Below are 27,812 nucleotides of genomic sequence, written 5' to 3' on the forward strand. Positions count from 1 at the left end.
CCGGAGCTGCCCTCCCAGCGCCCTGCCCCGGCCCCACCTGCCTGGACAGAGCCCGCTCCCGTTAATTGGATCAAGGGCCCGGCGGAGGGGGCGGGGAGGCGGGAGCTGTGTCGGAGCCGCTCCGCCGCCACCGGAGCGCCCCGAGAGCAGGGGTCGGGCCCGCCCCGCGGGAGCTGCTGGAGGCGGGGCGGAAGCCCCCGTGTCCCGCGGCTGAAATAGGGGGAGGGCTCAGCCTGCGGCCAGCCCAGGTGGCCGCTGCCCGCCCAACGTCCCGCCAAGTAGCGCTGCCTGCGAGGTAAGTGGTGGGATGACCTCTGCGGGGTTGTGTGCTCCACTCTCCTGGGCCGGGCGGCTTTCGGACCTGTGCCCCGTGGAGTGCTGGGGTCCTGGTGGCAGAGCTCATCCCAGTCCCGCCGCCGCCTTCCCGCGGCGGGCAGCGCGGCGCGGGAGGGGCTGGCAGCTGCGAGGGAAAAGTTTCCTCATGGAAAGGGGGCGGATGGGGGAGGCGGTGCCCGGCTGGGCGCTGCCTGTGGGTAGAAGGGGACCGGGAGGCGGCTCGGCGCAGTTCGGCTGGAGTCGCAGCGGAGACCCCCGGTAGGTGCGGAGAGGGGCGGCGCGGCCGGGAAGGGCGGCGGGGCTGCGATCCCCGGCAGGTTGTTAGCGGGGAGCTAGGGAAGCTCCCGCGAGAGCTCCGGTCCCTCCGCGTCCCTCGCAGCCCGGCCGCCAGCCCAACCCTCGGCGGGTGCCCCGCCGCCGGCCTCCCGGGGCCGGCTCGCCCCTGCCGCCGCCCCGTCGCTGGGGGTTGCCGAGGCTCCCCCTCCCTCCTTCCCTCCGGCGCCCGCGCCTCCGCTCCGCCGTGGGGACAGGGGCCCCTTTGTGCCGGATCCGTGCTGAGCTGCTTCCCACTCTGAAACAGGAGCCGCGGGCGCTGGCAGCGCTGTGGAGAAGGGGGATAAAGCGGCTTCCCAGGACCCCTTGGGGGAAGGGGCCGCGCCGGGGCCCGGGCTCAGGGCCGCTGCACTCCCTTGTCTCAGGGGATCCGTATTGCCGGTCTGTGAGCCGGACTCCTGACAGCCGGATTGAGGAGTTCGGCAGGCGGGACAGTGCTCTTGCTCATTCTCTTCGTCCCTTCTGGCTGCCGACAGCAGGGAGGGGAGAGGAGGGCGGGGGGCAGGCACAGCGGTGCTGCCTGCGGCTGTGTCACTGGGCCTCTGGCAGGCTGCTGGGGTTACCGTGTCCTCTGCAGCCCCGGGCAGGAAAAAGCTGATAAACATGGAGGGTGTTAGTGGGCCTGAACATCCAGTGCTTGAGAGGACAGTCTCATTTGTCGCTGTTCACAGGAGGAGGGTTCCATGATCTCTGCAACGCTATTGATAAGTGAAGCTAGCATGGCCCGAACGCGTTAACCTGTTTCACCACTTTCTGTGCCAACTATGTGTTCTTCACTTGCTTCAGTTCTTCAGGCATGCAGAAGGCTCAGAGCTTGGTGGTGAGGGTGAGGTTAGCTGACCACTTCTGGATACTTGTTCCTGGCCCTCGGAAGTAGTCTGGCCTTTTCTTTCACTCTTTAACCCTGGAAACGCATGCTCCCTACCTCCTGAAACTGGAGATGAGCCTCTCTCCCCTTCAAATCAACTGCCAGTCTAATTTGCACAAAGGAATTTTTGATATGATGGTAATTGATTGCAGTACAGTACCAAAGCAGAGCCTCCCACTCCACCCTGGAATTGAAATGTCACTGAGAAGTCACTAAGCCTTACAGTGGGTGACACAAGTCATTCTGGGGGCGGTGTGGGAGCAGAATGTACAACTGCAGCATGTGGGCTAAAAATGACAGGGTCCAGATACTCCTTGCTCCAGGTGTGAGCTGGTCTCTGGGTGGAGTCAAAGTGGAGCTTCTCCCCATGCATTGCATAACTGGACACATTCTTTCAGGCAAGGATTCACCTTTCTCTGAAGTGCACAATGTGCTCTGTGTGAGATGGAGTCAGTTCTCCTTTGACTGTGTTTTGTGTAATTAATGGTATTTCACTAGAAGTTCCCTAAAATATTTGCTAGATTGTCCTTTGAGTTGCAGCTTGGAACAGAATGAATGTGTGAGCTGGATCAGCTGCCTGTTGCCTTCCCTATTCTGTGCGTGCTCTATTGTATTGCTTTATTGGCTTTTTTTTTTTTCTTCTGACCTATGAGTTTGAGCTTCTCTGGCTTGCCTGCGCTTGTTCAAGTGAAGACTGTCTTCTTCTCAGGCTGTAAAAACCAGTAACTTCAGTGCGTCAGCTATGCATAGGCCTGAGAACAACTGCCCACCTGTAACTCCATTATCGAATGTCAGCAAGTGAATAGGACTGTGTGTGACTGGACTACACTAAAATGCTGCAGGTCATTGGCAGACTGTTTGTAACCAAGTCATAAAAGCTTGAAAGTCTTGTGGACCCAAATTAATTTCTTCACAGGACAATGACTGGTGGTTTTAGTCATTTTAGGGTTTTGTGGCTTATACAAGACCTAGCCTGAATCTTCTGGGCTTTCCCTGGACAATTATGAATTTCCAATAAAAAAAAAAATCTATACACACACACATGTATATATCTGTTCAATAATATAGCCAGGTATATTTGTAATGTGACTTCTTAGGAAATGCAGAGCTGTGAGAACACATCAGTCACTGCAGCAGGGGTGATGTGAGCGTCTGTCAAGAACTCATGATATCACCAAGCATGGCAAATACTGTATATTCTTTATTCCGGCCATCTTGAAGGCTGGAGATTATTCAGTTGTTGTTTGATCTATTTGGTCTGTGTCATGGCTGACATCCAGGGATTGAACTGGGGACCTCAAAAGCTAAAAGTATCTGCTTGTACCCTGAGTGGAGAAAGCTATGCTCTTGATCAGCAAGCATTAATAAACTGCCATCTTGATCAGCAAGCATTAACAATTTTTGCCATCAGCTGATCAGTGATGTGTGAATTTGGGCTGCTCTTGAGAGTTCATGGGGAAATGCCTAAACAATAGGGGAGCTGTTTAAGCCCTTTAAGAAGCTCTTATCTTTTTAAAGCAGACTTTGTGATCAGGCAAGCTATTTTATCACTAGTCAGTCAGCGTGATGGGTGTAGAGGGTACTCTGTGACAGGCAACTGTGTCAGATAAATTAAAAAAAAGCCTTAATATTTTAGTTTGAGGCCATAGTGGATAGGTCAGAAAACAGTGGCTATTGTATCTGGAAGTTTTCATGAAGAATTTGGGATTTTGCTCTTTGAACAATTACAAAAGAACTTTGAATCCATGGAGCAGTTACGAAGCTATTCAAGCGGTAGCTTTTTGCTACTTCCTTGCAGCACGGTGACCACTGTAATTTAACATCCAAATGCACTCTGACTGTTTGGGCACAAATTTTTCCAGCATAACAAAGTGTAATGTCAGTGCAAATAGCCTGGTGCATCCTCTGCTATAATCATCCAGCTTTGTTTCAGTGACTGGTACATTAGTTTCAAGTTCCTTCAAGCTGAAGTACAGGCTGAAGCTGGGCACTGCTGTAAGGCAGTATGTGTGACTAGCATCCTAATCATATTTGAGCCTTCAGTGGTTTCTTCTTGCTGTGAATGGCATGATGGGAAAGAGCCTTTCAGACTTGTGATAATCAGAATTTGTGTGTTAAATCTAGTGATTGTCACTGGGCACCGTAGTTTGTTGAAGAGGCATGTGAGATCTCCGTGGTGCCAGGGGCTTGGATCCAGAGGCATTAGGCTTGTGGGGGATTTTATCCTCTCTTAAAAGGTGATTGTGGTAGGACTCTTTATTGCAATATGTCAGTAAGTTCTTCCAGACTAGAGGAGTTAAAATTGCTGCAGGCAACCCATAACTAACAATGTTAGCAAGTCTTCAGCCTCCTCAGCCCTGTCTGTACTTTGAGCTTGTCCAACCTTCATCTCTTCTGTTTGTAGGAAGATATGGTCCTTACCTCCTGAGCTCTTGGGGCCATAGTCGGTCTTTTCAGTTGCTACAGGTGATTTTTTTGTTGTCAGTAGCTTCCTCCTGTCCCTTAGTACCCCTGCTGCCAAACCAAAACTCTCCTGCTCCTGAGTGTGCTGGGCTACATCAGCTGCAGTACTGCTGTGCAGAGCTCTGAAGTAGCTTTGCTGCCTTCTCTGACAAGGGCAAGAAGCTTTCGTGAAGGATTGGGAGAAGATGCAGCATATTTCACTTGAATGATTCTGGATATTTACTTTTGCTTCTTAGTGTTTCCAGTCAGCTCTATCTTGTGCTAGGACTGCTGATGTGTGGAAACCTGTGTGAAAGCCTGCTCTTGGCTCCAGCAGGCTTCTACCCCAATGCAAGCAAAAATTCAGGGTTTGAGCTGCTTCAGGAAGCATGAGGAGGGGGGAGATAAAGCCCACTGTATTGCTGTTGTGCTTGCAGTTTTTTAAAAAGCCTTCCAGTGTTCTTTCCTCACGTCATGTTGAGTCCTGAGGACCAGAAACTGAGATCACTCCTTTGGGCAGTAGACTGAGAAAGCAGATGACATTGCAGTGATGCTGAACAGTTAAAATCTATCCTGTCACGTGGGCTGACTGTCCCATTTGCCTGTGTTCTCCTGGAGTCTTTTGGATAACATCTGGGATATGAAGCAATTTATATTAATAGTCCTGTCCTTCAGCTTGAGATCCAAAAATCTATTTGAAGAGGCACCACTGATACCAAAGAGCAGATTCTGTGTAGATACTGTGAAAGCAGATAAAAGTTGCTCCGTGACATATAGGACAATGAACTTCAAGAATAATGTGTGAAGTATTTGTGGCCTTTCAGTGGAAGAATTTCAGCCTTTCAGTATGTAAAGGGAGCTTATAAAAAAAGAGTGTGACTTTTTACATGGATAGATGGAGATAGGACAAGGGGGAATGGTTTTAAACTAGAGGAGAGATTTAGATTAGATGTTATGAAGAAATTCTTTACTCAGAGGGTGGTGAGGCACTGGAATAGGTTGCCCAGAGAATCTGTGGATGCCTCATCCCTGGCAGTGTTCAAGGCCAGGTTGGATGGGGCTTTCAGCAACCTGGTCTAGTGGGTTGCGTCTCTGCCCATGGAGGTGGGCTTGGAACTAGATGGTCTTTGAGGTCCCTTCCAACCCAAGACTTTCTGTGATTTTATGAAGTATGAATCTCCACAGTGCAGGCCAGTTCCTAATGGCTTTCCTACTTCAACTTTGTCGTCTTTGTGAATCTCTAGCAAATCTGTTAGAAAGGTATGAGAGTATCTTTAGGAATGAAATATCTATGAAGTGAATAATCTGCCAAACTCTTCTTGAACCAGGAGATACTACAAAGGGAATCTGAATTACTGAATGTTCTCTTCAGTCCACAGAGCAAGCAATGCTTTCTTTCCACATGTCTGGACCCATAAAAGACTATGTGAAAGGACTTGGTATAAAAGCTGGCATACAGTCCTTCCAGTTCATATGGTATTGAAGTCTGCATTACAGTTGCAGTTGTTTTTTATGCTGTTTAGATTTTCCTGCAAGGAAGCAATTGAGTAAACCTAGTTCTGGTGAAAAAAGGTGAACAAAGAGCCTTGCCATCAAAGTGGAGGAACTGATCATGCAGGGAACAGAAGTAATTACCTCATTCTTCTTTTTTACCATAAGAGATGTCTTAGCACTCCGTCTTACCTTATTCAGTTCTCAATTCAAGAAGTTGGTTTTTACTCCCTTCTATGGCCTGTTTGGGACTTGAAGGCCTCCAGGGAACTGGATGAACTTCAGAAATGCCTTGATGATGATGATCTTTCATGTTTTTGTCTACGTTAGATGAATATTTGGAAGGAAAGTATTCACATAATAAGCAGTTTTAGTAAATCAGCTTTTACCAAGTAAAACCAGAAATCTGTTTGATGCAATCATCATAGATAAAGAAATACAGTACTTTGAATTAATTGGCCCTGAAGGATGAATTTCTTGCCAACTCTTTATCTTCTATTTCCCCCTTCCTCAAAAGGCAGCCAATGGAAAATGGCTGTTGGTAAAGCCAGAAGTTGCAGAACTGCAGATGGCTTAAAAAACTAGTGTGACTTCCAAATGGGAGGAAGGGGCAGAGAGGGCTGGAGGTATCTGACTGCTGTGCAGTCTAGTGAAGTAAGAAACTACCAGAAGCTCAGTGTTAGAATGGATCTAACTAGCTTGTGGCTTCTCTAAAGGTTGCTTGATTGCATTGATTGAAGTCTGCTTCCTTAAGAGTTAATGCATTCAAGTAAACTTGATCCCTTCTCTGGGGGTTGAAAGGTGATTAAATCACAGAAGGAAAATATTCCATTGGCAGGGACTTACTGGAGTTTGCTTCCTCACCCCTCACTTCCCCCCCCTCTACCCCCAACTGCAGGAAACACGCGTGATCACCATTTCCCATTGCCTTCTTTACTCAGGGTTGGATGAGTCTGAGGTATTTTGTTCTGTGTTGATCAGTTCACATAAAGATCCAAACAAACAAAACTTCTTCCTTCAGGCTTAGTTGGAGTGGGTAGAGTAGCTCAGCCTGCTGTTACAATGAGTTACCTTTACTAAGTTATAGGCAACTGGATTATAGGATGGACTACTGATCTTGTCTTACCAGTCACTGAGTGAAGAAAAAAACATTACCTGGTAAAAGGTAGATTAAATCCTGGATTTTGCATTCAGTGCACAACGAGACTGCTGAGGAGGGATATAATAGCTTTGACTGGAGCTTTAAACACCTGTTTATCAGTGATTTAGGAAGAAAGAGCTTCCAGTTGTTTGGGGTCCCTTCTGATTAAAAGGGAAATGCTGACTTCATATATTTACTGGCAAGCTTGGTGTTTGCTTGCAGAGATGGATGCAGCAGGTCGACAAGTACCCTGGGAAATACCCAGCATAGAAACAAACAAGTGAAGAGGCTCAGGGAGTGGGACAGCAGAGATTGCAGGTTCTCAATGTCTGCCTGGGTTAAAACCTTGCCGAGAGAATGGTAAGACAGGGATTGAGAGCTGGGAAGTGGGCATGCTGACTAATGTGTGGAACAGGAGCAATGCTATTCACAGGACTAAGAAAGCAGGCTACTGTAGTGCTGTTCCTGGTAGCTTTCATGTGTGTCTTCTTATTGAACTGTCAGCTGCTTCAGCTTGTAACTGCCTGTTAAGTACACAGACACAGCATACATGTTTAGATTATTCCAGCAACCATTTCAAATAAAAATGAACATGGCCTGTTGCCCCATTGGAGTGTGGTACCCAATGGTCCAACACTGATTTCCTCCCTCCTTTAACTCTGTATTTGAGATTATAAATTTTTTTTATTAATAGGAAACACAGTTTTGGAAAAACTTAGAACATACCTTGATAGCCCAATACATTCTTTCATTAACATTGTCTCCTACTGTTGTGTTAACCAGGATAGATCTGTGTTCCTGTAATACTAAAGATCTCCTACATCATATTGGAAACGAAAGCAGATTTTTTTCCTTTTCTTGGTAAAACAATTTCTGCCTGGTATAGCTATGTCAGCCAGGAATCTTAATCCTTAGATCAGCAGCAATGTATTAGTAGAAGCCTGTCCTGTAGCCTTGGCCGCTGACAGGGAACAGCTAATAAATGTGGAAAGTATTGAATTCTGCATGAACATTTTGAAGACAACTTGGGTGATGCACAGGGCATGTCTGTCATCTGTACACTAGCTTGGTCTGAATGTGAAGGAGACCAATATAAAGAAGCTGTGGTCTGAAATAAGAGAGTATAATGAAGCAGCATGTAGAGTCAGTAGGTCAGTCCTTCAAGTGGAACAGGATCTTCTCTGTATTTTAGTACTTTGGTATAATCCTGAAGAATTTTGCTGGTGGACAGCCACATGATTTCTAGAGAATCATTGTCTGGGATACAGGCTTCTGTTACAGGCTTGCACACAGCTAAAGTGACCTCTGTGTGTAGTTGCTGTTCTGCCTGATGTTTCTCTGACCTCTCCCTGGCTGGAGAGATGAGCTGAAATCTTGCTTGAAACTGTATTAGGCAGCCCTGGCAGGCTTCAGTCCTTAGGGAGTGGCTGGGAAACACTGGCTTAGTCCTTTTCCCAGTCATGTGATTCTACTGAGGGTGTGACCACTGCACTAAGATAAATACCTATAAGGGAAGTTTTGGAGGATCTTTGTGTTACTTGGCATCCTCTCTAGCAGTAGAGAACTGACCCCTCTGGAGAAAGGTGAGTATACCTGTAAATATCAATCCTCCTATATAATGGCAGTGGAGAGCACATTACTGGGCATCATCCCAATTACTGGTTCAGAGCTATTGGATGTGCACTTCCAGAGATGGTGAGCCTGGAAAGGACACCTTGCCCCATGCCCCATTTCATTCTCTCCATTGGGGACCTTCCTAACTCTGCTGTACCAGCAGCGATCCAGTTTATCACACCGCTGGAGTCATGTGGAACCTCCTGGCTTCAGCTCCATTCTGACAAGTTAACAGGAGGAAAAAGAAAAAGGATTTCTTGCCCATCATTCTGTAAGGGGAGCTGGGCTGCCATCCTTCAGTGGATCTTAATTGTTCAGATTGAAACTTCAGATTCACCCTACACCAGAGTGCCCTGGAGTGAAAACAATACCTTCACTACTGTCTGCTACACAGAAAAGTAACTCTGGGAATCAAACAAATTGGCTGCAGAAAGTATCACATTGCTGCCTTGTGGTGTTAGTTGTTGTCTTGAGGTGGATATTAGTATAGCAGCCCATTCGTTATTGAAACTCTAGCTTAGCTTGGCTTTAACACCTATATAGAAATTAGTCCATAATAAAAATGTGTCTCCACCAAAGCCTCAGTTACTAGATAAATATAACTCAGATTATTCCTACATGTGTCTGCATCCAGCATTTGCTGTTGCAGTTAGGAAAGGGAAGAGGTATTGGGCAGAAGGCCTTGCCTGGTGCAGTGTACAAGCTCCATTTGTGTGGATGAATTCCTGCAGGGCTGCATGCACCAGCCTTTGAGCTTTTTTAGAGTTCAGAGGCTTGATCTCGCAAACTTAGGAAAACAATTGCTTACAAGGAGTCTCAGGAGGCAGTCAAACAATGCACAGTGATGCCTTGGGCATTTGGAGGCTAGAAGTATTGGAATGTGATGTAGATGGAAGAGGATTTCTGTGGTTTACCTGCCTTAGGGAAAGCTTTCAGGGGAGAAGAGCTATTATTTCTGTTGGGTCTAGAAGTTTTCTTTGCGAATCGGGACACTGCTGCACAGATGTGAGAGCATGAAACAAAAAGGCACACCTTGCAGTGCTTAATTGGATTCGCACATGTTTTTGAAAGGGAAGGTTTTAGTCTGACACCTTGGTCTGAGGGCAGGGATCTGTGGTCTGAGATGCATCCCTGACTGGATCGGAGTGAGACTAACAACATGGTTTAAAGGTAGAAACAGCTCTGTTATGCCAAACCCTCTGGCATTTTCCTGAGTGGAGCTCAGAACCAGTGAAGCGGTCACGAGCCATTCCACCTCTTTGCAGCTAAAGAACAAGAGACATTTTTTGATAACTTAATAGGGACTTGATAGAAGGTGTAGCCTAATAATTATGTTGGTCCCTAAGAGAGAGCAGGTATTTGGGGGAAGGAGGGAAGTACCTTTTCTAACACTACTAGCAGAAATGGTTGTAGCTCTGCAGAAACCTCATTTGCATGGTTGAGTTTGCCTAATGCTGGTGGTTGTAGTGGTGTCTGTGATGTCCTTATCCATAAACCTGTGGAGGTGTGAAATGAATAGCGATGTATTTACTCTTTCCCTCTTTCTTCAGAGAGCTTGTCTTGCAGGAGCTGCAGTGAGGTCTTAAGTAGCTCTTAACTGTGAGAGCTGATAGAGGAGGGTAGGGATAAACATTCCTTTGTCCTGCAAATATGATTTGCTAAATAGCTTCCTCTTAGCAGAGGTGGCAGTGGCATCAGCAGGAGTCTTGTATCTGGCACTGACCCACATGAAACTGTAGTTGACCCAGTATAACTGCAGCTACATTTCTCATACTGTACAGGCTCTGCTAGCTCTCCTGAATCAGTTGGTGGCTCTTGTTATAACATCAGGCTGTCGACAAGGTATTCCTGTCATCTCTGCTATAAAACAGCCTCCAAGATTTGGCATGTAGGGCATATACTTGCTTTTTCTGTCAAACTCTGGTTTTCCTTGGTCTCAAGCTCTTGGTGGCTCACAACACATGGTATTTCAGGAATAGCTAGGCATGAAGGGATGGACTGCCAATCTACTTGCTCTTCTTGGGCTCAGGGTGACGGCAGCAGCTGTTCTTCAGCGTCTCTGTCCAGTACTAAGTACCTTCCCTATGTCTGCATGCAGATCCAATTTGATCTGACTGACATGGGGTCATGGAGTATGTAAACTCCAGAAAAAGCCTGGCAGAAAAGGGTCCTCCTTGTTCTCTGACTTTTGCTTCTAACAAGCTAGATTTTTCTGGACTTCTATAAAGTCTGTCCAACTGCTATGGAAATATGTATTCAGCTGGCTGCTATTCAGGTCATGAAAATTAGCCTGTAGAAATATCCTACTTTACTGTATTCTCCCACCTAGCTTCGGTAGCGATGACTACAGTAGACCCTTGAGCTGTGGGATGCCACATGATATTATGGATGCTGAAAATTCATGTGAATTCAAAAGCTGATTGAAGAAATTAATGGAAGAGAAATCTGTTGAGTGTTCATTCATAGGTGCCAGGTCCAGCTCAGGAAGATCCTGTCAGCAAATGGTTAGAGGCTTGGAGAGTATGCAGGGAGGCGTCATGTATGGTTGCTCTGCTCTCAAAATGAGGGAAGGTATCTGCTTTTGGCTGCTGTCTACAGAGGCTATGCAGCCATGATAAACCCTAGTCTGATCCACAGAGCTACCTACTATTATATTTCAGAGCCTGTTAGTCTTAGTGATAGTAAAACTGGTTATTTGGGTTTGTAACTTCTGAGAAAGTAGGGCAGGTATTGCTCAAATTCTAACATGGAAACTGCGGAAAGAATGGATTCAGGTTTCAGAATGGTTTGGAGTCTTTTCAGGTTTTTTTTTGCCTGACTGTCCCTCAAATGAACAAGCACATAGTGACACACAACAGCTTTCCACATTTACCCCCCAAATTCTAGCACTGTGTAGTCAGCCTGAATTGGAAACCAGAGATGGAAGGCATGTTTGTGATTCATTGCTTCCTGATAAACTGGGGATGGGGGTGTGGTGTGGAAAAAGTGATACAGCCTTCATGTGTCATATATAATTGATCTGTGTCTTCATCAGGAGAAAGAAGGAAAGAAAGGATCTGGGACAGTTTTAAATATACTTTTACATAGCAATTTTAGGAATGTGTAGTCTGGTTTTATTGGGGACTACTAGGAAGCCTTAGAAGGTTTATGATGAGCTTTAGCCTTTTGTCCAGTGACCTGGACCATGCAAAAGGGTCACAACTCTTCTTTCCCAGCCTCCCCCCCTCTTCCTCACCAAAGGTCATTAGTCTCTTTGCAATAACCCATCTGCTTTTCTTTCCTTCCTTCTCTTTTCCTACCTTCTTTCATTTCTTCTCAAAAATGGTCTTACTGTCTGACTAAAAATCCCACTTCCAAGTTTTGCAGTTTCTTCTCTGTTTCCTAATCATCCAGCCTCAGCTGAGTGAATACTGGTGACTGAGAAGGGATTTTTTTGCTTGTCTGTTGTTGAGGGTTTTTTTTTTTAAATAAATAAACTTTTACATTGAAGTAAATACCCAGGGACGTAAATGTAAGATAAACAAAAATGCCTCATTCAGCCCTTTCTTTCCTTAGCCTCTGCTTCTCTTTGCTCTGTGGAAAGTTGATGACAGTTACCTGTACCATAATGGCAAAATAAAGTATTTCTGAGAATGTGATAGGAACAGCTAACAGAACCAAGGAATAAAAAAAGCTCTCCTGATAGAGAGCCACATCCTACCAGGGCAGTGCTAGGTGCTCTGCTACTAAAGGGACTCTAGACCAGAATATGCATTCTGATGAGTTTTGGTTTTATTTTTTGAATGTAGAATTATCAAGTCCTTTGACTTGTATATAAATCCTCTTCATTTAAAAGGGACTGGAAAAAGTATATGTGTGTATGTGTCCTTCTCTTTTGCTCCCAAAGCCAGCTATTTGTAAAAGTGTGTGCAGCAGTGCATGAAGGCGGTGGGGTTTGCTGCATTGGACACTGTCCAGTGGGGGGGGACCAGGCCCCACATAGGGTGCCTGGGGCATGTGCTTATTTTAGGCCTTTCTGTTCCCCGTGCTCAGCTGTTGTGATGCTACCTTTCCCGCACAGTGCTGTCATGCTGCCCCAGTGTTTCTATTTTAACTCTCTCTGGGGCTAGATCTTGTGACACAAGGATTTGGCATCTCTGCTACATGCTGGAACATGGCATCTTGGGAGGCACGCTGGCTGCAGTTGCTATATCAGAGGGTGCCCCTCCTAAGTAACTAGTAGAAGGGGGACATCCCTAGGATTGCAGCGCATCAGAACAGGCATCATCCCTGTAAAGTGTCTGACTGTGCCCATCTCTGTCTCCTCCAGTCGTTTTTCAGAGTTTGAAGAGCTTGAGACACACTTGCCAGCTTCCCACTGCTCCCCTGCAGCATCTCATTTTCAGCTTTCAGGTATGTAGTTACTGGGACAGCAGTAGAGTTGCATGCCCCAGAGGCATGTAAGGTGGCTTTGGGGCCAGCTGACCAACAGTGGGGAGGGAGGACAGGGACAGACGGTTTGGTGGAAGTATTCATCATTTTTCAAGGTTTGCCCACCTGAATGTCACATCCCATTTAACAACGTGCTTCAGTGACTGGAATTCAGCACTTCCAGCCTTCTGAAGAACGCTGGAGGAACAGCATTAATATATTTCTGACACACTCCATGGGATGACACTGGGCAAACAGAGCCAAATGTCGGAAATTCTTGCAGCCTGTGTTGGGGTGCTTCACTGTGCGGCTTGTGACACTGAGAAGGATTTGCCGGAGGTGGGAGATGTGGACTCTTGACCTGATCTTCATCTGTGGGCTGGCAGAATGAGCAGATACCTCTCTGGGGTGTGAGGGAAGCTTTTTATAACTAGGAATGTGCAAGAGGAGAAGGGGCAGCAAAGGCCACGTATGCTGCAGTAACCTAGGCTTGCCTAGAAAGGACTGGGTTTGTCAGCAAGTGACTGGGCTTGGGTCTTTTCCTGTTACTCCTGCTCTCGTTCCTGCACAAGAACAACCCTGAGCCTCTCTCTAAGGAATTCATAGAATTGCACCGTGTCAGGAACAAACTGGCAGTGCAGGCTAGCACAGGGAAATGGGCAGAAGTTCTGAGACAGTGGAGAATGAGAAAAAGCTTTTACTTTCCAGCCTAGATTTTGAGCCTAATGCAGTAAGACTTGAGGGTAGTGAAAATGCCAGCTGTGCTGGGCTGTTTCTAGGGAAGCAGTGCTGGGTAACAGGCATGTATGCTGTGCTGCTGTTTGGCTGAGTATGCCCCAGCATGTTTCTGTAGTTCTGCTCAAGCCCAGCTCAGCTGGTGGGCAGCTTATAGGGCTCCTCCCCATTCAAAACATGCCTGCCTGCTGACTGCTCAACCTTGTTTTCTCCACTCAGTTGTTGTAATCCCGTAATCCTGAGTCATACTGGGAAGCTGGAGTCATCCCGTTGACAGAAGACTTACTAAAATCTTTCAAGGCAGATTTCAAATAGCTTTAGCTACCTGAGTTTCTGCTACCCTCTTGAGGGCCTTGGTTAAGAAAGGAATCTCTGCAAAGATATCTCGTGCTGCTGGAGAGTGTCAGATTCACGAGCATCTACAATATCTGTACAGCCAAAGTTTAGCAAGATTGTCTTCTACAAAATCCTTTCCTAATGCGTTACAGGCCTGCCAAGGTGGCCTCCTGTCTGCAGGGAGGGAGGAGGCTGGTTCAGTCCTGGGCATCTGCTAGACCTGGCCATCTGCAGCTGAAGGGGCAGTGATGCCAGTACTTGACTGTACGGTAGCAAGTTGGGCTCCTCCAGCTCCAAGAGTCATGGAGAACTGTGCTGTCTTCAAAGGCTCAGCCAATGCTGTGTTTGAAATCACTTTTCTCTCCTCTCAGGTTAACTGAAATCTGCAAAAATTCTCTGCTGCAAGAAAAAGGGGGTGATGTCATCAGAAGATGATGCTGGTGGGGAGGCTCCTGGGGGCAGTTTCTGGGAGGTAAGGAAGGATAATTGGAGTGTAAGGGAAGTAGGAATGTTGTCTTACCACCCATCGCCCATCGGTGGAATTAGGGGGTTGGGTTCCAGGTTTGCGGGTGACATGTTGCCCTCGTGAAGTGGAAGGAAGGAACTGGGGGGAGGTTCAGCACCATGCTGTGTGTTACTGCAGGGAGGAGGTGACCCTTTCTTCCACAGATTCTGTGGAGTGAGAGTTCCTTGTTCAGCTGACACTGATCTGAGGTGTGAGAGAAGCAAGCAGAGCATCTCAGCTTCTTCCCTCCAGTGCTGTGTCTGCCTGAGAGAGTGTCAGAGGAGGGTCTGAACTCAGATGCTGGCTTCAGAAGGGCCTACGCTCCCTCCCCATGCAATGACCGACCTGCTGCTGTCTGTTCTGAAGGAACGTGAAAGTCAGTACAGCATAAACAATAATGCTGTGTGAAATTTCAGGCTGGAAACTACAAGCGAACAGTGAAGCGTGTGGATGACGGCTACCGGCTCTGCAATGACTTAATCTCCTGCTTCCAGGAGCGAGCCAAGATAGAGAAGAACTATGCCCAACAGCTAACAGAGTGGTCCCGTAAGTGGAGGACCAATGTGGAGAGAGGTAAAGTTGGCAGATTGGACTGGGAGCAGGAAGCAATTATGCGCTCTCTTCCTGGAGTGCTATCTCTTACTGAGGTGACACTGTTTCTGTGGGGGACAGGCTTCCCTTCCCCTGGAAGGGGGTGGCTTTCTTGGGTGTCTTTTTTGTGTGTGTGCCTGTTTTTGTAGTCAGTCCTCTGATTCACTCGGAGAGGTGTTCACTACATTGTCATGTGTTTGGTTACAAAAGAAAAAAGATCCTTTTGCTTAGTTTGGCAAGTCCTTGGGCAGTTCAAGTCTTAAATGAAGCTGCAGATATCCCTTTTTGAGGATGGCTTGGCTGTTTCTCCTCCTCCAGTCAGAGCACAACTCCTAATGCTATGATTTAGTAGTGGCAGTGTGCTCAAACTGATAGCGTCTCACAAAGTAACAGGAAACAGCAGGACAGATGTCCCAAAGGACCTACTGATCTGTGGAGCAGAAGCTTAGCCTCAGTCATGAACTAGTGTTGCTATCTGTCAAGCTCAGGCAAGATCTGTGAAGAGAATTTTTTACAGAAACTTTCTCCTAACAGGGACCATCTGGGACAGCTGAGGCTGCCTGAAAGAAATGCCCATCTGTAACAGCCAGTCTAGATGCTGCCTGGTGGGTCTGTGGAGAACAGTTAATGCTGAATTGTGCGATGGGGCAAAATTAAGGAAGTGACTCTACTGGTAGATGTATGTAGGAGGGGAAAAGATGCGCTTTCCTTTCTGTGGGCAGGAGGTATAAGAGCCCCTCTGGTGCTTATTCCTGCAGGTCCACAGTATGGTACTCTGGAAAAGGCCTGGCATGCCTTCCTGACAGCTGCAGACAAACTGAGTGAAATTCACTTAGCTGTCCGGAACCACCTGGCTGGTGAAGACTCAGATAAGATCAAGGCCTGGCAGAAGGAGGCCTACCACAAGCAGATGATTGGCGGCTTCAAGGAAACAAAAGACGCAGAGGATGGGTTCCGAAAAGCCCAGAAACCCTGGGTGAAGAAGATGAAAGACGTGAGCAAAGTGTGAATGGGGAAGGAGAGATTAGGGCAGTTGAGCTGGCTGCCTGATTGCAGAGCCAGTGGGCAAACAAACTGAGTTTAGCCAGAGTAGCAGAGAATTCCAGAGAGGGAGGGATGTCTAGATGGTCTCTTGTTCTTGTGGTTTTATAACTTCCTTTGCACGTGGGAAGACTTTGGTAACAGGTTCTGTATTCCTGCATAGCAGGTGAACACTGAAAAAGAAATCATTTGAAGGTACCTCTTCCCACTGGAGCATTGTTTACTAAATGCCAAATCGGCATTCCTAGTAGGTTGGTGCAGACTGTAACAAATGTTAACGTGCCTTCTCTGAGTATTGGAGGATCAGTGTGGGCTGGATCATCACTTTCTCTGCATTCCTCCTCCTACAGGTGGAGACTTCTAAGAAAAACTATCATGCAGCCCGGAAGGAGGAGAAAACAGCCCATACAAGAGAGAACCATGCCAAGGCAGACTCAACTGTCTCACAGGAACAGCTGCGCAAGTTGCAGGAGCGTGTAGAGAAGTGCACTCAGGAGGCTGAGAAGGTGAGAGAGAGTATGTTGTATGGATGTGGGTCATAAGGATACTCCTTTCAAGAAAAAAGCACTGGTTGTAATGTCACTCAGTGAAATGGCTCCTGCTGAAGGAGGTATGAGATTCCGTTGTCTGAGGTTTTAGTGAGCTAGACTGAGATTTCAGTAACTAAGGTCTCTGTCTTTGAAGTTGGGTAAGATCTAATTTGTAAGTGAATTTAAAATAAAAAAAGGGAAAAAAGTGTAGGGGATTTGGTGCAGGGGGTGGAACCTGTAGAGCTGAAGATGTTGCTACCAAAAGTAGCTGATTTGCCTGTCCACATGAGTGAATGTGTGGAAGGTCCTCTATGGAAGAGAGTAGCAAGGAAGGACAGGGAACTTGCAAGAATATTAGGAGAGCAATGGACTGGGATACCAGCTGTGGGACTACTTCTTTCTTTGGTGTGTTTGTTCAACAGTGCAGGGGGGAAAAAACTTCTCAGTCCCAAGCCAGAGTAGGGGGAATGTTGCTGGTTTGACATCAGGGCAACACATTTCACCGTTGCTGTCCTCCTGTGTTGATACAGTGCAAGGATCAATATGAGAAGATGCTGGAAGAGTTGAACCGCTACAATCCCCGCTACATGGAGGACATGGAGCAAGTGTTTGAGGGCTGTCAGGAGGCAGAGCGCAAGCGATTGTCCTTCTTTAAGGAGATGCTCCTGAATCTTCACCAGCATCTCAACCTCTCCACCAGCGAAAGGTACCAGCCCTGATACAGGAGGGAATTCTGCCAGCTTGGAGTGCTGTAGGCTCTGGTGAGGGGTGCCAATTCTGGTGTCAGTGAAAGGGAGCCGGCTGCTTGCATCTGCCAGGTCTTGTTCTTTCCCCTTTAAAGTGTATCTTAGAACTGGTATTTGGTCCTTTTAGACTGACCAAATACCTCAGAGTGCTGGTATCTCTGAGGGCAATGCCAGGCTTCCCTATGAGGATTTTCTCCCTTTGAACACTTCCTCTTTCACTACTGTCCAGTACTGTGTCCTGTGGGTGTGTTTCTATTCTATGAAATGCCTCCGTGTTTCTATATGTAATCCCAGCCTGAGGAATGCAGCTCTGTTGCTTTCTGGTATCTATAGTTATTCCACCCATTTTGTCCTGAGTAGAGACCTTTTGTGAAATAATAACTGTAAAGCCCACAAGTTGCCCTTAAGTAGGGCTTACACAGGGAAAATAGTTGCAGTCAAAAATCTTCTGTGCCCCTGTACTTTTAAGGTAGAGGCAACAAATGTGAGCCACCTCCCTGTCTGTGTGCAAGAATGTGCCAGGTTCTTTCAGGGCACGCTTAATGAGCTGTGCTGAGAGCTGGCACTTGTTAGCCAGTGCCACACCAAACAAGCCTGTCCTGTTTGCCAGGCTGACTCTTCTGTAAGGGTGGCTGTGTTTTCCAAGGGCTGAACAGGTGCTGCTCTAGGATCCTTAATCCTGTGGGATTTAGGATGCTGTGTAATTGTGCATTAATTTAATCTCTTCCTTCCAACTTGGCTTTTGGGAAACTGCCGAGAAACTTGGTTACTGGTGGTTCTGTCTGTTCTGGTCATAGCTTTCATGCGTTGTATCGAGATCTCCACCAAGTCATCATGGCTGCAGACAACCAGGAGGACCTGAAGTGGTGGCGCAACACTCATGGACCGGGCATGGCGATGAATTGGCCTCAGTTTGAGGTGATGTAGCGTTCTAGAGTGTACTACTTCCAAACAATTAGCTGCTTTACTGAAATTGGGGGATTACTAGTCTTGTGTTGGAGAGACCGTGTCTTTGCTCAGCAGGCTCAGGATGTTAAGCTCTTCTAAAATTGCTGTTGTGTTGCAAGCTGTTTGGTGCCCAAAGGGACATATGCAACCCTGCCAAACCGCAAATATTCCAGCCATCGAGCTGCAAGGTTGAAAAACAGGAGGTGGCTCAGGGCCTTCTGACAAGTTCCTGTGATAATTTCCTCACAGCTGGTTGTTGCACCTTGGAATTCAACAGAAGTGAGCCTGCTATGCCAGCAAGGCCATTGGGCTAACCAGCTCAGCTACTACTGAAGTACAACCTGGTCTTCTGTCCTGTACTGGCCAAAAACGATGCACAGAACTTTTCTGTCTGAGTGGCTTGATAGTGTTACTGGTTTTCCTTGAACAGGAATGGTCCCTTGAAACACAGCGGCAAATCACCAAGAAGGAGAAGAGTGGCAAGATGGCTGATGATGTCACACTGACCAGCATTATGCCTACACGAGATGGTGTTGTCTCACAGACCCCTCTGCAGACAAGGCAGAGGTAAGGGCAGAAATCTGGGATACATCAGTTAGTCCTGCCTAGGGTCATGCATGAATTGGATTGAGAGGAGTGATCTCTTCCTTAACTTCCTGTCTCTTGCCCATGGCCTTGCCTGTGTCACTCTGGAAAAGACCAGGTAGAAAAGGCGGTTTAGGGTAGCTGTTTGGATTTGGTTTGGGTTTGTTTGTTTGTTTGTTTTCCAGTACATGCTGCCTCACATGATGCATTCCTTGTAAAGATCCTTCTAGTGACAAGACTTAGCCCAATCAGGCTACTGTTGTGTGATTCTGGCATGCATTTCCCTGATTCTTCTTCCTCCTTCCAGACAGAGTGAGAAGAGTTGGGAACTGGCAGCTTTGCCAGTTGGCTGTGTGGTTTCCTAAGTGCAGGCATCAGATTTTTATTGTTTTTCCCTGGCATGGTGCTGAGTACTACCTGACAAGTCTGGGTATAGCTGCTTCCCTTGCCAGGAAGCAAGCTGGAGAATAGGGAGAGGCTGAACAGACTCGTCCTACTGTTCCAGTAGCTGTCCTGCTATAAAAGGTGAACTCTGGCCTAAGTAAACTGAGCAGAGAAGAATGGGGATATCAAGATTTCTCAGGGCCACTACTGTATTTCACAGTCTATTGGATTCAGGGGCCCTATTTGTCAATCTACAGGTTTTCCTATCAAGAGGAGCAGAACAGCCTCTTCTATGACACCCTGAAGGCACCCACCCATGTGAAGTTAGTATGGAACACAGCCTCTTCAGGGGTTTTTGGGTTCCAGGTGTCTGTCCTCTGCTGCTCTTCACTTCTGCTCTTGTCCCTGACTTGGAAAATGTAATTCCAGATATCTCTTTAGAATGGGAAACATGGTTCTTCCTCTGTCTTATTCTTGGCTGGAATAATTCTGGACATAGCTGGGCTCTCCAGTTAGGATTGGCCTTTCTTGTATAAGAGGGTCTGCTAGAGGAGGATTGGATCATGAAGGGTGTGCATGTGTGAAAATACTTTGAGTGAGTTACCCTACTTGCCCTCAAGGCTCTAATGCTAGGACGCTTTCAACAGAATCTAGTATCTCTGGGGGTCTGTTCACCTTCACTTGGCTGTTGGGCATCTTGCACCCTGTTCTATAGCAGAGCAGTCTCGGGGGGAGTCAGGGTGGTGCGTGATTCAGGAGGAGGTGGGTGAGAGATGAATTTACTAACAACCATATTGTCCCCTCTTGCCTTCCACATACAAAGCGGAGAGAAGGAAGACATTTCAGAGTGGTCAGATGGAGACACTCCCAAGAAGTGCCTGGATGCCAACGGGCACGAGGAGGACATAAAGGTACCAGGTGTACGGGTACGAGCACTGTACGATTACACAGGACAGGAGGCTGATGAGCTGAGCTTTAAAGCAGGTACAGAAGCACTAATCTCTTACTAACCTTTTGCTGTCCTCACTTGGGCTGACTGACTGAAATACTCTAAGAACTGGATGTCCCCTTGAAAACTGATACTTATTCTCCTTCCCTTGGTCTGATGCATTGCCAGCTCCTGTGAGGTGGATGGTACATTGGGAAGTCCAACTTTTTCTAGACTAAAAGACAGTGAGGCCACATGAAAAGAGGCTGTCTAGGCCTTGGACACAGTGTAGGGAGAGCAGACCCCAAGGGATAAAACAGATCCTTCTTCCCTCCTCGAGGCATTTATTCTACATTGTATCTTGAGAGTTTATGAAATGCTTCTCCCTTGTACCATTGATATAAAAATTCCATAGGTGGTCTGGATTGTCCTTTGAAGTAACGTGAACATTGATATTTTGGGAGAAAGCTGAGCTGACTGACATGCACTACTGAAGGCAGAGTTCAACTGGCAAAAAACCAGCTGTTGCTCAAAATGGGTATCTTGAGAATGGAGATTCTTGCTTGCAGCAGAGGATTGAGTGCTGAAGCAAACAGACCCTTTCCCTTTCCTTCCTGCACATAAATTAGTTTGCATGTGCCCTCTTCTCAACTTCAAGAGGACATCTGGGTCTTGGGAGTGTCTCTCTCATCTCACTTGTTTTGAGTTTTACATGGTATCTCTGTGCAATAGTGCTCCAAAATACACCTGTTTTAAAAAGGCACTGAAGTCCTTTAGTAGCAGGGCTTATGCCTGAGACCAGTATCTGTGCTGCAGTGTTAGCATACTAGTAAACTTCTAACACTAACTTGTGGCTTTTAAAATATTTCACAGTATGGGTGCTCTAGACTTTGACTGCTCTCTTTTCCCACCCAGCAGATGCAATGGGGTATGACTTCTTAGGTTTAGTCATCTCCTTTCCAAAGCTGTTCTGAGCAACATGCAGCAGTAAGGCTTCAGCTTAACAGCAATGACTTTCTGAGCCTCTGACAGTGTGGGATGTGCCTATTGATGCAGTCAGACCTCCCTTTCTGGCAAAAATATGACCTTCTACTGGTGGAGAAGGGGACCTCTCTACCCTTCCCAAAGTAGATGTGGGATCTTTTCTGGTCAAAGTCTGTGAAATTAGTTGATTGCATGCCTTGCTGGCTAAACCAGACACTTCATCATGAAACAGGCATGGAACAGAGCTTAGCAGTTTCTTATGTTTCCTTCCCACTTGCCTACCAAAGGAGCCACTAAGAAGAAAATCTGAGATCCTTCTGATTGCTCTGGCTTGTAAGCATGTTCCTTGGGGCAGGAAAGCAGGCAGAACTATAGGGCACAAAAGTATTTCTGATGTTGAATGGCATAAGTGAAGGCCTGTTTAAATTCCTTGGCCTAGGGGATGGTATTGATCACAGATACTGAAGAGGTTAGTAACTCTGGCTTTGATTAAACTGTGCAATATGATACAGTGTTGATAAGGGGAGAAAAGTGTGGTGATTCAGACCAATAGGTCTTGCTTTTTATCAAGTCTTCTGAGGTGGGTAAAAATGCCATGCTGCCTTTCTCAAGGCTGCTTCCTAATGCATGTTTTTACTTTTAGGTGAAGAACTAATGAAGATCAGTGAGGAAGATGAGCAGGGCTGGTGCAAGGGCCAACTTCTCACTGGCCAAGTTGGACTCTATCCTGCTAATTATGTTGAGAAGGTTGGATCATGATTGCTGCTGCCCTGCCAGTGCCTCACAGCCATACCAGCATCTCCTGCAGAGGTCACTGGGTCACTCTTGGCCCCAGTACACCTTTGCAGTATATCCAGCAACTTCTGGACTTTGAGGGCACATATTCCATGTAACTAATGCTTCATTTTAAGCACCTAGATATATAGGGATTTTCTAAAAAATAAACAAGGATGAATTAAGACTTCTCTGACTGAGCACTATAGTAGCGTAGGAGTGCAGAGAGAAACAGATCCTTTTGACTTGCACTCAGTGCAAGGACATAACTGTTTTCATGTGACACTAAAACAGAAATCACATTTCCTTGGCTTCAATGCACATACATCTACAGGGTGTTGAGTCTGCCCTGTCCCCAGGCTTCCTGTTCAAGGAATTTTGGATGTGCATGGTAATAGGGAACTTGTATTATTTCCCCTTTTGAGCTCAGTCAGGCTGACTGGCAGAAATCTATTTATTCTTCCCTGTCTTTCATAAGTCTTCAGTATCCCTAACCTGCAAGCCTGTTGGCTTCCTTGGTAAGGCAGCTGGTACAAGTGATACACTTTCAACAACCTGGATACCCCCTTCCACTGCCCTCATATTTATTGGGATAACCCCAGGATGGATGATAGTATAGCTGGGGAACAGGAAAAAGAAGCTTCTATCTTGCATGATGTGGCTGTTCAGATTAACAAGTCTAACAGAACTGTCTGGCTCCCTGAGCTAAAGTGGGCCTTGACACGTGCTGAAGGCTGATTTTAACAAAATGACAGCCACATTGCAGTTCTGTTCTTCTTAGGACCGCTACATCCACTGCTATGTGTTGGGGTTTCTAATGCATCTAGATAATTTTGGATACACCTCTTTTCATGAACACTCGGTGCATAGCAGAGACCCTCTTTTCTTCTCCTACATCTTCTTGCCTTATGCAGGGCCAGAAGTGCACTCCCTGTTTTGCCAAAGATACCCTACGCTGTGATGAGGGGCTACACAGCATGGAAGCTGCCTGCTGGCTAGGACAACATTAGTTATAGAGGAGTAACTCCTCTTCTAGTCCTGAATTGCTGCAGTTGATAAGTGCCATTCAGCAGGAGAAGATGTATCAAACATCTTTATCTCACCTGTCTTTCTGCTCTTGAAAGTCTCTGAGGCTGCTGAGACAAAGGGGGATCCTGATCCCAGTGTTCTTCATATTCAAACATAAGGACTGGTAAGCCCTAGAGCTTGAGAGAACAAAAAGAAAAAAAAATGAAAAGCTCCCATTGTTGGAGAAACAAAGAAAAACAAGCAAAATGGCTTACTTAGTACATCTGCTTGAACCTGCTGTTGAAATGCATTGCGAGTTTGTAGTAGTGTTCTGTAGTTGAATTCTGAGTCTGGCTTAGCCTGAGTGAGTAACCTGGTTAAGTCAGGTGCACAGAACTCAGCTGAGCCTCCACCAACCACACGTGGTGAACTACTTCAGAGCTGTTTGGAAAAAGGATGATACATATAAGTCTGAAGTCATATGTGAGCACTGGGATTAAAGACCAATAGAATGTTAACAGCAGCTAGTAAACCAAAATGGACAAATTCAAATACTGTTAGTTTATGAGAGATTAAAGTATCACAAACATCTCCTTGCCTGCCTGACAGAGCAGAAATTAAACCTTTTATAGCACACAGGATGCCTTGAAATGTAGTTTGCCATGGACAAAGAGATCAGAGACTAATGCTATTTAGTGTTCTTTTGAGACCGGAGAAACACATCAGTTGAAAGGTTTTGAAAGTATCTCTAGCACTGTACTTCATGAATGGGAAGAGGGGTGCAAACCAAAAGAACAAGGCTAAAGCACTTTGTTCTGAATCTGTTATTTCTTAAGAAAAAATATTTCCAAAAGGCAATTAAAGATTTAAGCAACAGACATTAAAAAATGCCTGGATTGAGCTATGAATTTACCTATTATTCTATGTTCAATATCTGAAGAAACCTCTAAGCTTATGCCATGTAAGATGTGTTGGTGTATAAGCACTTGGATTTATTGAAAGATCTTGTCTCTTCTTTCACTTCTGTGTCCCAGGTAAATTGTCATTAGTGTTGTACAGTAATTGCAAGTGTTCCACTTGCTGATCCACAACAGAATGATTTGTTGTTCCTTTGTCCTAGCACACATGAATATGAAGACATGACAGGCTTGTGAGATAACTCAGACAAAGTCAGTTATAAAATGACCTGAGATGTTCTATAGTCAGTACTGAAATTTACCTGGTTAGACTGGATATTTTCAAACACTAATGCTTGACTTTCACGTCAGGTCAAAAAATTGTAGAAGTTACAAAGGATAACATGGAAACTTGACTTCCGATTCCTCTTCGGAGTTCAAGTCAGGCTGTAATTTGGGATGGAGTTAGGTGTGGCCAGAGTGTGCTAGAGGACAGAAATGCCCAGCAGACAGGACCTCTGATTACAGTACAACCAACCTGAAATTCCACAGGACAAAGTCTGAACAGACTTGTTTGTCCTAGGAAAACATGACCACCTGATTATAATGGGCTGCTTGAAGGTTTCCAGAAATAGTGACATACTGGAGCTTATGTGAACAAGTCCCCTAAGGAATGTTTGCACATCATAAAGTCCTGCCAAGAGCTGAAGTAATGGACAGCAGACAACACATCAAGAATGAAGAATTGCTTGGCTGGGCTGTACCTCATAAACTGGCATGGCACTTAGCCCTGGCTGCCCAAAACCATCTGGATTAGTAAAAGAGAGTCTGTGTAGTAAAGAACCAGCTGGAGGGGAGTAAAAAAAAAAAACCAACAAAACAACCCACATCTAATGATCTTATTTTAAACTAATAACTCTGCCTGGAGACTTGGTTTCACACAGAAGCAAAGGAGGTTTTGTTAACCACAAAGGCTCAAGTTGAAACTTGCCATCCATGCCACGCCAAAAGTTTTGTGTGCAAACAGAGACATGTACACATGAACTAATTGCTGTGCCTGAATTCCAGAAGGCCAGTGAAGCCTTCTCCCATGGTTTCTGCAAAAACATACAGATGCATCTCTGTGCCTGATGGACAACACACTGAAAAAGTATCTAGTCATATTTTATTTTTTAATAAAGCCGCTCCTTGTGGAAAGCTCATACATCTATGGTTAGCAGATACTTACTTTGGTTCTGGCATCTTCCTGGAAAACAATTTTGGAAGTATCATGCAAAACTTGGATCTCCTGCTGCTGCTGAATTTTCTAGGAGGAGGAAGTTAAAGATTCTCTATGATGGATCACACCCATTTCCCCAAAGCAGCAGCTCAGCTTGCTCAACCCAGTAATGATGTTTCTGCCCTGTAGGCAAAATCTGGATGGCAGAGCCCCCAGGACAGCTGTGCTCTGTGATAGCAGCTGAGAGTTGCGGTCAGCGACCAACTCTGGGTGACGCTCCCACAGCCCTGTGTGGAGCTTGGGGCCATGGCTGCTTCAGTTTACTTTCCATCCCACTTCCCCATCCCCTGTGTCCTTGTGGCTGTTTTGCTTGGCACTGAACACTGAGGCAGGTGCAAGTATGTGGCAATCCTGCACAGAGACCCGTCAGCGCTGTTACAAACTGTCCTGCACTCCCTCTGCTCCTGCCCTGTTTGCAGACCCAGCCCAAGGCTGTAGCCCTGGCGAGCTAAGCTCTGTTATCTGAGGCAGGTTCCCACTGCCTGCTGTGCAGGCTGTGTGTGAACTGGAGCTGCCTCAGCTGCTTTTCTAGAGCTGCTGCCATTATGCTTATGGTCAGCAGGCTGCAAAAATCTTCTGCTTGTGAAGAAAGCTGGTGCTGGAGTCAATATGGGCTTGAACACTCCACTCAGACCAGTAGGTGATCGTTTCTAGGGTATATGCACTGAGACAGCTGCTGACAGGTGATGGGGCTGAACATGAGACCCAGCCAGTGCCACGAACTCCATCTTGACCCATGGAAATTTTGGAAAATACCCACTGCAGGCTGGTGGGAAAGATTGTGCAAAACAAGCAAGATACAGGCTGCATGATACAAAGCAAAGTGTCTTCAGAGGGACCTTGCCCAAAAAATAACCCAAAACCAAAATAAGGGAAACAGGAAAAGACTTGCAGCCATGTGTTAAATTGCCACCCAGGTCCAGGCTACAAGGAGCTGAAAAACTCATGGGCTGCAAGAGAATGAGACTGTTTACTAAGCTACCTAAGTTCTTAGAAGATCAAAGAGGATTAATATGAAAAGATTAACAAATCCTTGCTGAAAGGGACGGGAAGAAGGTAATAGAGTGAGCTCTGTAACTGGAAAAAATTGGCTAGTTATCTTTAGAACATCTAACTAAGCAACACGGCTCCAGTGAACTTCTCCAAACCAAATTTCAGGCCAAATCACCTCAGCTGCTTTCAGTATATCCATTTTCTGGCCACGTCCTCTTGTTTTTCATAATTCAGGAACCTGCTTGCAGAGGTTCCTGGTTTTTCAGTCTCTTCACTTATGGCAATTATAGCTTCAGTTTGAGACTTCCTTTCTCAACAGGCAGTGTAGTGGTGCTCAGCACTTATTCCCCCTTAGTGTAGGGGCCCACAATCTCTCCTCTTCAGTTTCAGAGCTTTCGCTAGGTCCTGCTAATTGCAGATCCTGTGGTCCCTTCCTCCTTGTGTTTCCTTTCTATCCAAGCAGCTGGAAGCCTTCTTCCAGGTCCTGCACTCTCCCCCTTTGACTTCACTACCTCTTTCCTTCCTGAGTCTATTGCTCCTGCTTTTCAGCAGGAGGCTGACACCAAAGGAGTCACTGCCCCCAGCTGTGACCACACTAGCCCTTCTCTCAAATTCTCCTCAGGGCTTCCCCACAGGTGCCACACAGTTCCTAAGGAATACTGCATCCACAATCCTATGGATGTTTGCTTCACCAGTGGCCCTGCATCCCCTCTACACATGAGGAGCTGAAGCACTGCTACTTACTCTCGCTCCACCCAAATCCCTCATAATGGCCTGTTTGACAGCAGTGCTTGCACTCTGATAATTGTACATTTTCAAAAGAGCTTTCTCATTTTGCCTTGCTTATCTTCTCTTTTTGTCAGCTGTTTCTGCCTTGCTTTCAAGGGTCTCTGTCTTCTGCTTAAGGCATGCTCCCAATGCTTGTTGTAGGGGCTGTAGGCAACTAGTCCCTGTACTAGAGGGATTCAGTTTAGAAAACTGGTGAGTGGAGTGAGGTGCAAGGAAGAGAGATTACACATGCACTGGAAAACTTGGAAGGGTTGTGTCTGATAGGTGGACAGCCCTGCTGGCTCTGAACTCAAGCAAGTTAGTATCTGTGCTGTGGACTGCCCTTGAAAGAAGGTGAGGTAGTTCGGGGTCTGCTCACTGCCCAGTTTCTCCACCTTGCTCCCATGTGGTGTGATGAACACGTTTTCCATCAGTTGAGTGATTGTCCCCTGCCAAACAGCCTGCTCCCAGCAGGGACACCTGTAACATCTGCAGACATTACAGCAAGGTCTAAAACTTGTCCTCAAATCCAGGAAACCCCAGGGCATATCGGCCAGCTCACCCCTACTTTGAGGTATCCCCAAAGACTCCCAAGTCCAAAGCTGCTAGGCCAGAGGTGATATTACCAGACATTTGCAAATAAACATTTGATTATAATATAGGAAATGGAGTTACAAAATAAAAGCCTGAAGGCATACATGTATACACACACACACACTCAACCCAGGAGCAGCACACTCCTCCCCTGGCCCCACACTCCAGTTACCCTTTCCATCAAATCCCAGCAGTTTTGCCTGGCAGCCCAACATCATCTGGCACAGCTGAAAGGGACAGTCCTCTCTTCCTTTCAAAACTCCTAGCCCTTCCCTTACATATTCAGCAATCACACAAGCTCAGCAGGAGATAAGCTCAGCAGTGCAATGACCATGAGCATTTGAGCAGGGCTGGGGACACGACTCAGCCCACGGCTGCCGCTTGCCAGGGCGGGTGCAAGGGACAGCATGTGCAGCAGGACCAGCCTTTCAGCTGCAACACAACCCCAAATCAGAGCAAGCCAGCCATGACTCTGCTCCTTAGTATCTCTCAAGTGATCAACACATCTCTCAAGGAACACAATATCCATTGTGTTCCTTAACTTATGTGTTT

General features: G+C 46.4%; 2 protein-coding genes across 5 annotated transcripts in view; one reads left to right on the forward strand and one right to left on the reverse strand.

Moving 5' to 3' along the window:
* Positions 1-27,812, reverse strand: part of DDB2 (damage specific DNA binding protein 2) — a 51,227-nt gene that overhangs the window by 18,404 nt on the left and 5,011 nt on the right. The window contains exon 2 of one of the 3 annotated variants that reach the window (XM_039378286.1): positions 22,826-22,921. In XM_039378286.1, the coding sequence (XP_039234220.1) occupies positions 22,826-22,906 (81 nt within the window). In that variant the 5' untranslated portion in view covers positions 22,907-22,921. Of the gene's footprint in view, positions 1-41; positions 202-22,825; positions 22,928-27,812 lie in introns of those variants that run through there. The other 2 variants (XM_027719494.2, XM_027719499.2) reach the window with 2 other exon arrangements.
* PACSIN3 (protein kinase C and casein kinase substrate in neurons 3) lies at positions 159-24,828 on the forward strand. Of its 2 annotated transcripts, XM_027719507.2 has the most exons (12): positions 159-295; positions 12,535-12,617; positions 14,078-14,178; positions 14,628-14,784; positions 15,561-15,796; positions 16,194-16,349; positions 16,904-17,079; positions 17,917-18,037; positions 18,498-18,634; positions 19,294-19,359; positions 19,860-20,020; positions 21,592-24,828. In XM_027719507.2, exons 3-12 carry the CDS (start codon positions 14,125-14,127, stop codon positions 21,705-21,707), a joined length of 1,380 nt encoding a protein of 459 aa, XP_027575308.1. In that variant the 5' UTR covers positions 159-295; positions 12,535-12,617; positions 14,078-14,124; the 3' UTR covers positions 21,708-24,828. The 2 variants fall into 2 exon arrangements, with proteins under 2 accessions (XP_027575308.1, XP_027575310.1); XM_027719509.2 differs by lacking the exon at positions 19,294-19,359 and having other exon boundaries at positions 163-295.

This window comes from Pipra filicauda, unplaced genomic scaffold, assembly GCF_003945595.2.
Source record: "Pipra filicauda isolate LSUMZ 115617 unplaced genomic scaffold, ASM394559v2 scaffold133_size2016399_pilon, whole genome shotgun sequence".
In the NCBI taxonomy this organism is placed as follows: Eukaryota; Metazoa; Chordata; class Aves; order Passeriformes; family Pipridae; genus Pipra; species Pipra filicauda.

Bases quoted from the DNA above. Each gene is read 5' to 3' on its own strand.
- PACSIN3 (XM_027719507.2), top strand. From the start codon at position 14,125: ATGTCATCAGAAGATGATGCTGGTGGGGAGGCTCCTGGGGGCAGTTTC. The intron at 15,797-16,193 runs GTGAGCAAAGTG...CTCCTCCTACAG, and splicing joins GGGTGAAGAAGATGAAAGAC to GTGGAGACTTCTAAGAAAAA. The intron at 16,350-16,903 runs GTGAGAGAGAGT...GTGTTGATACAG, and splicing joins GCACTCAGGAGGCTGAGAAG to TGCAAGGATCAATATGAGAA.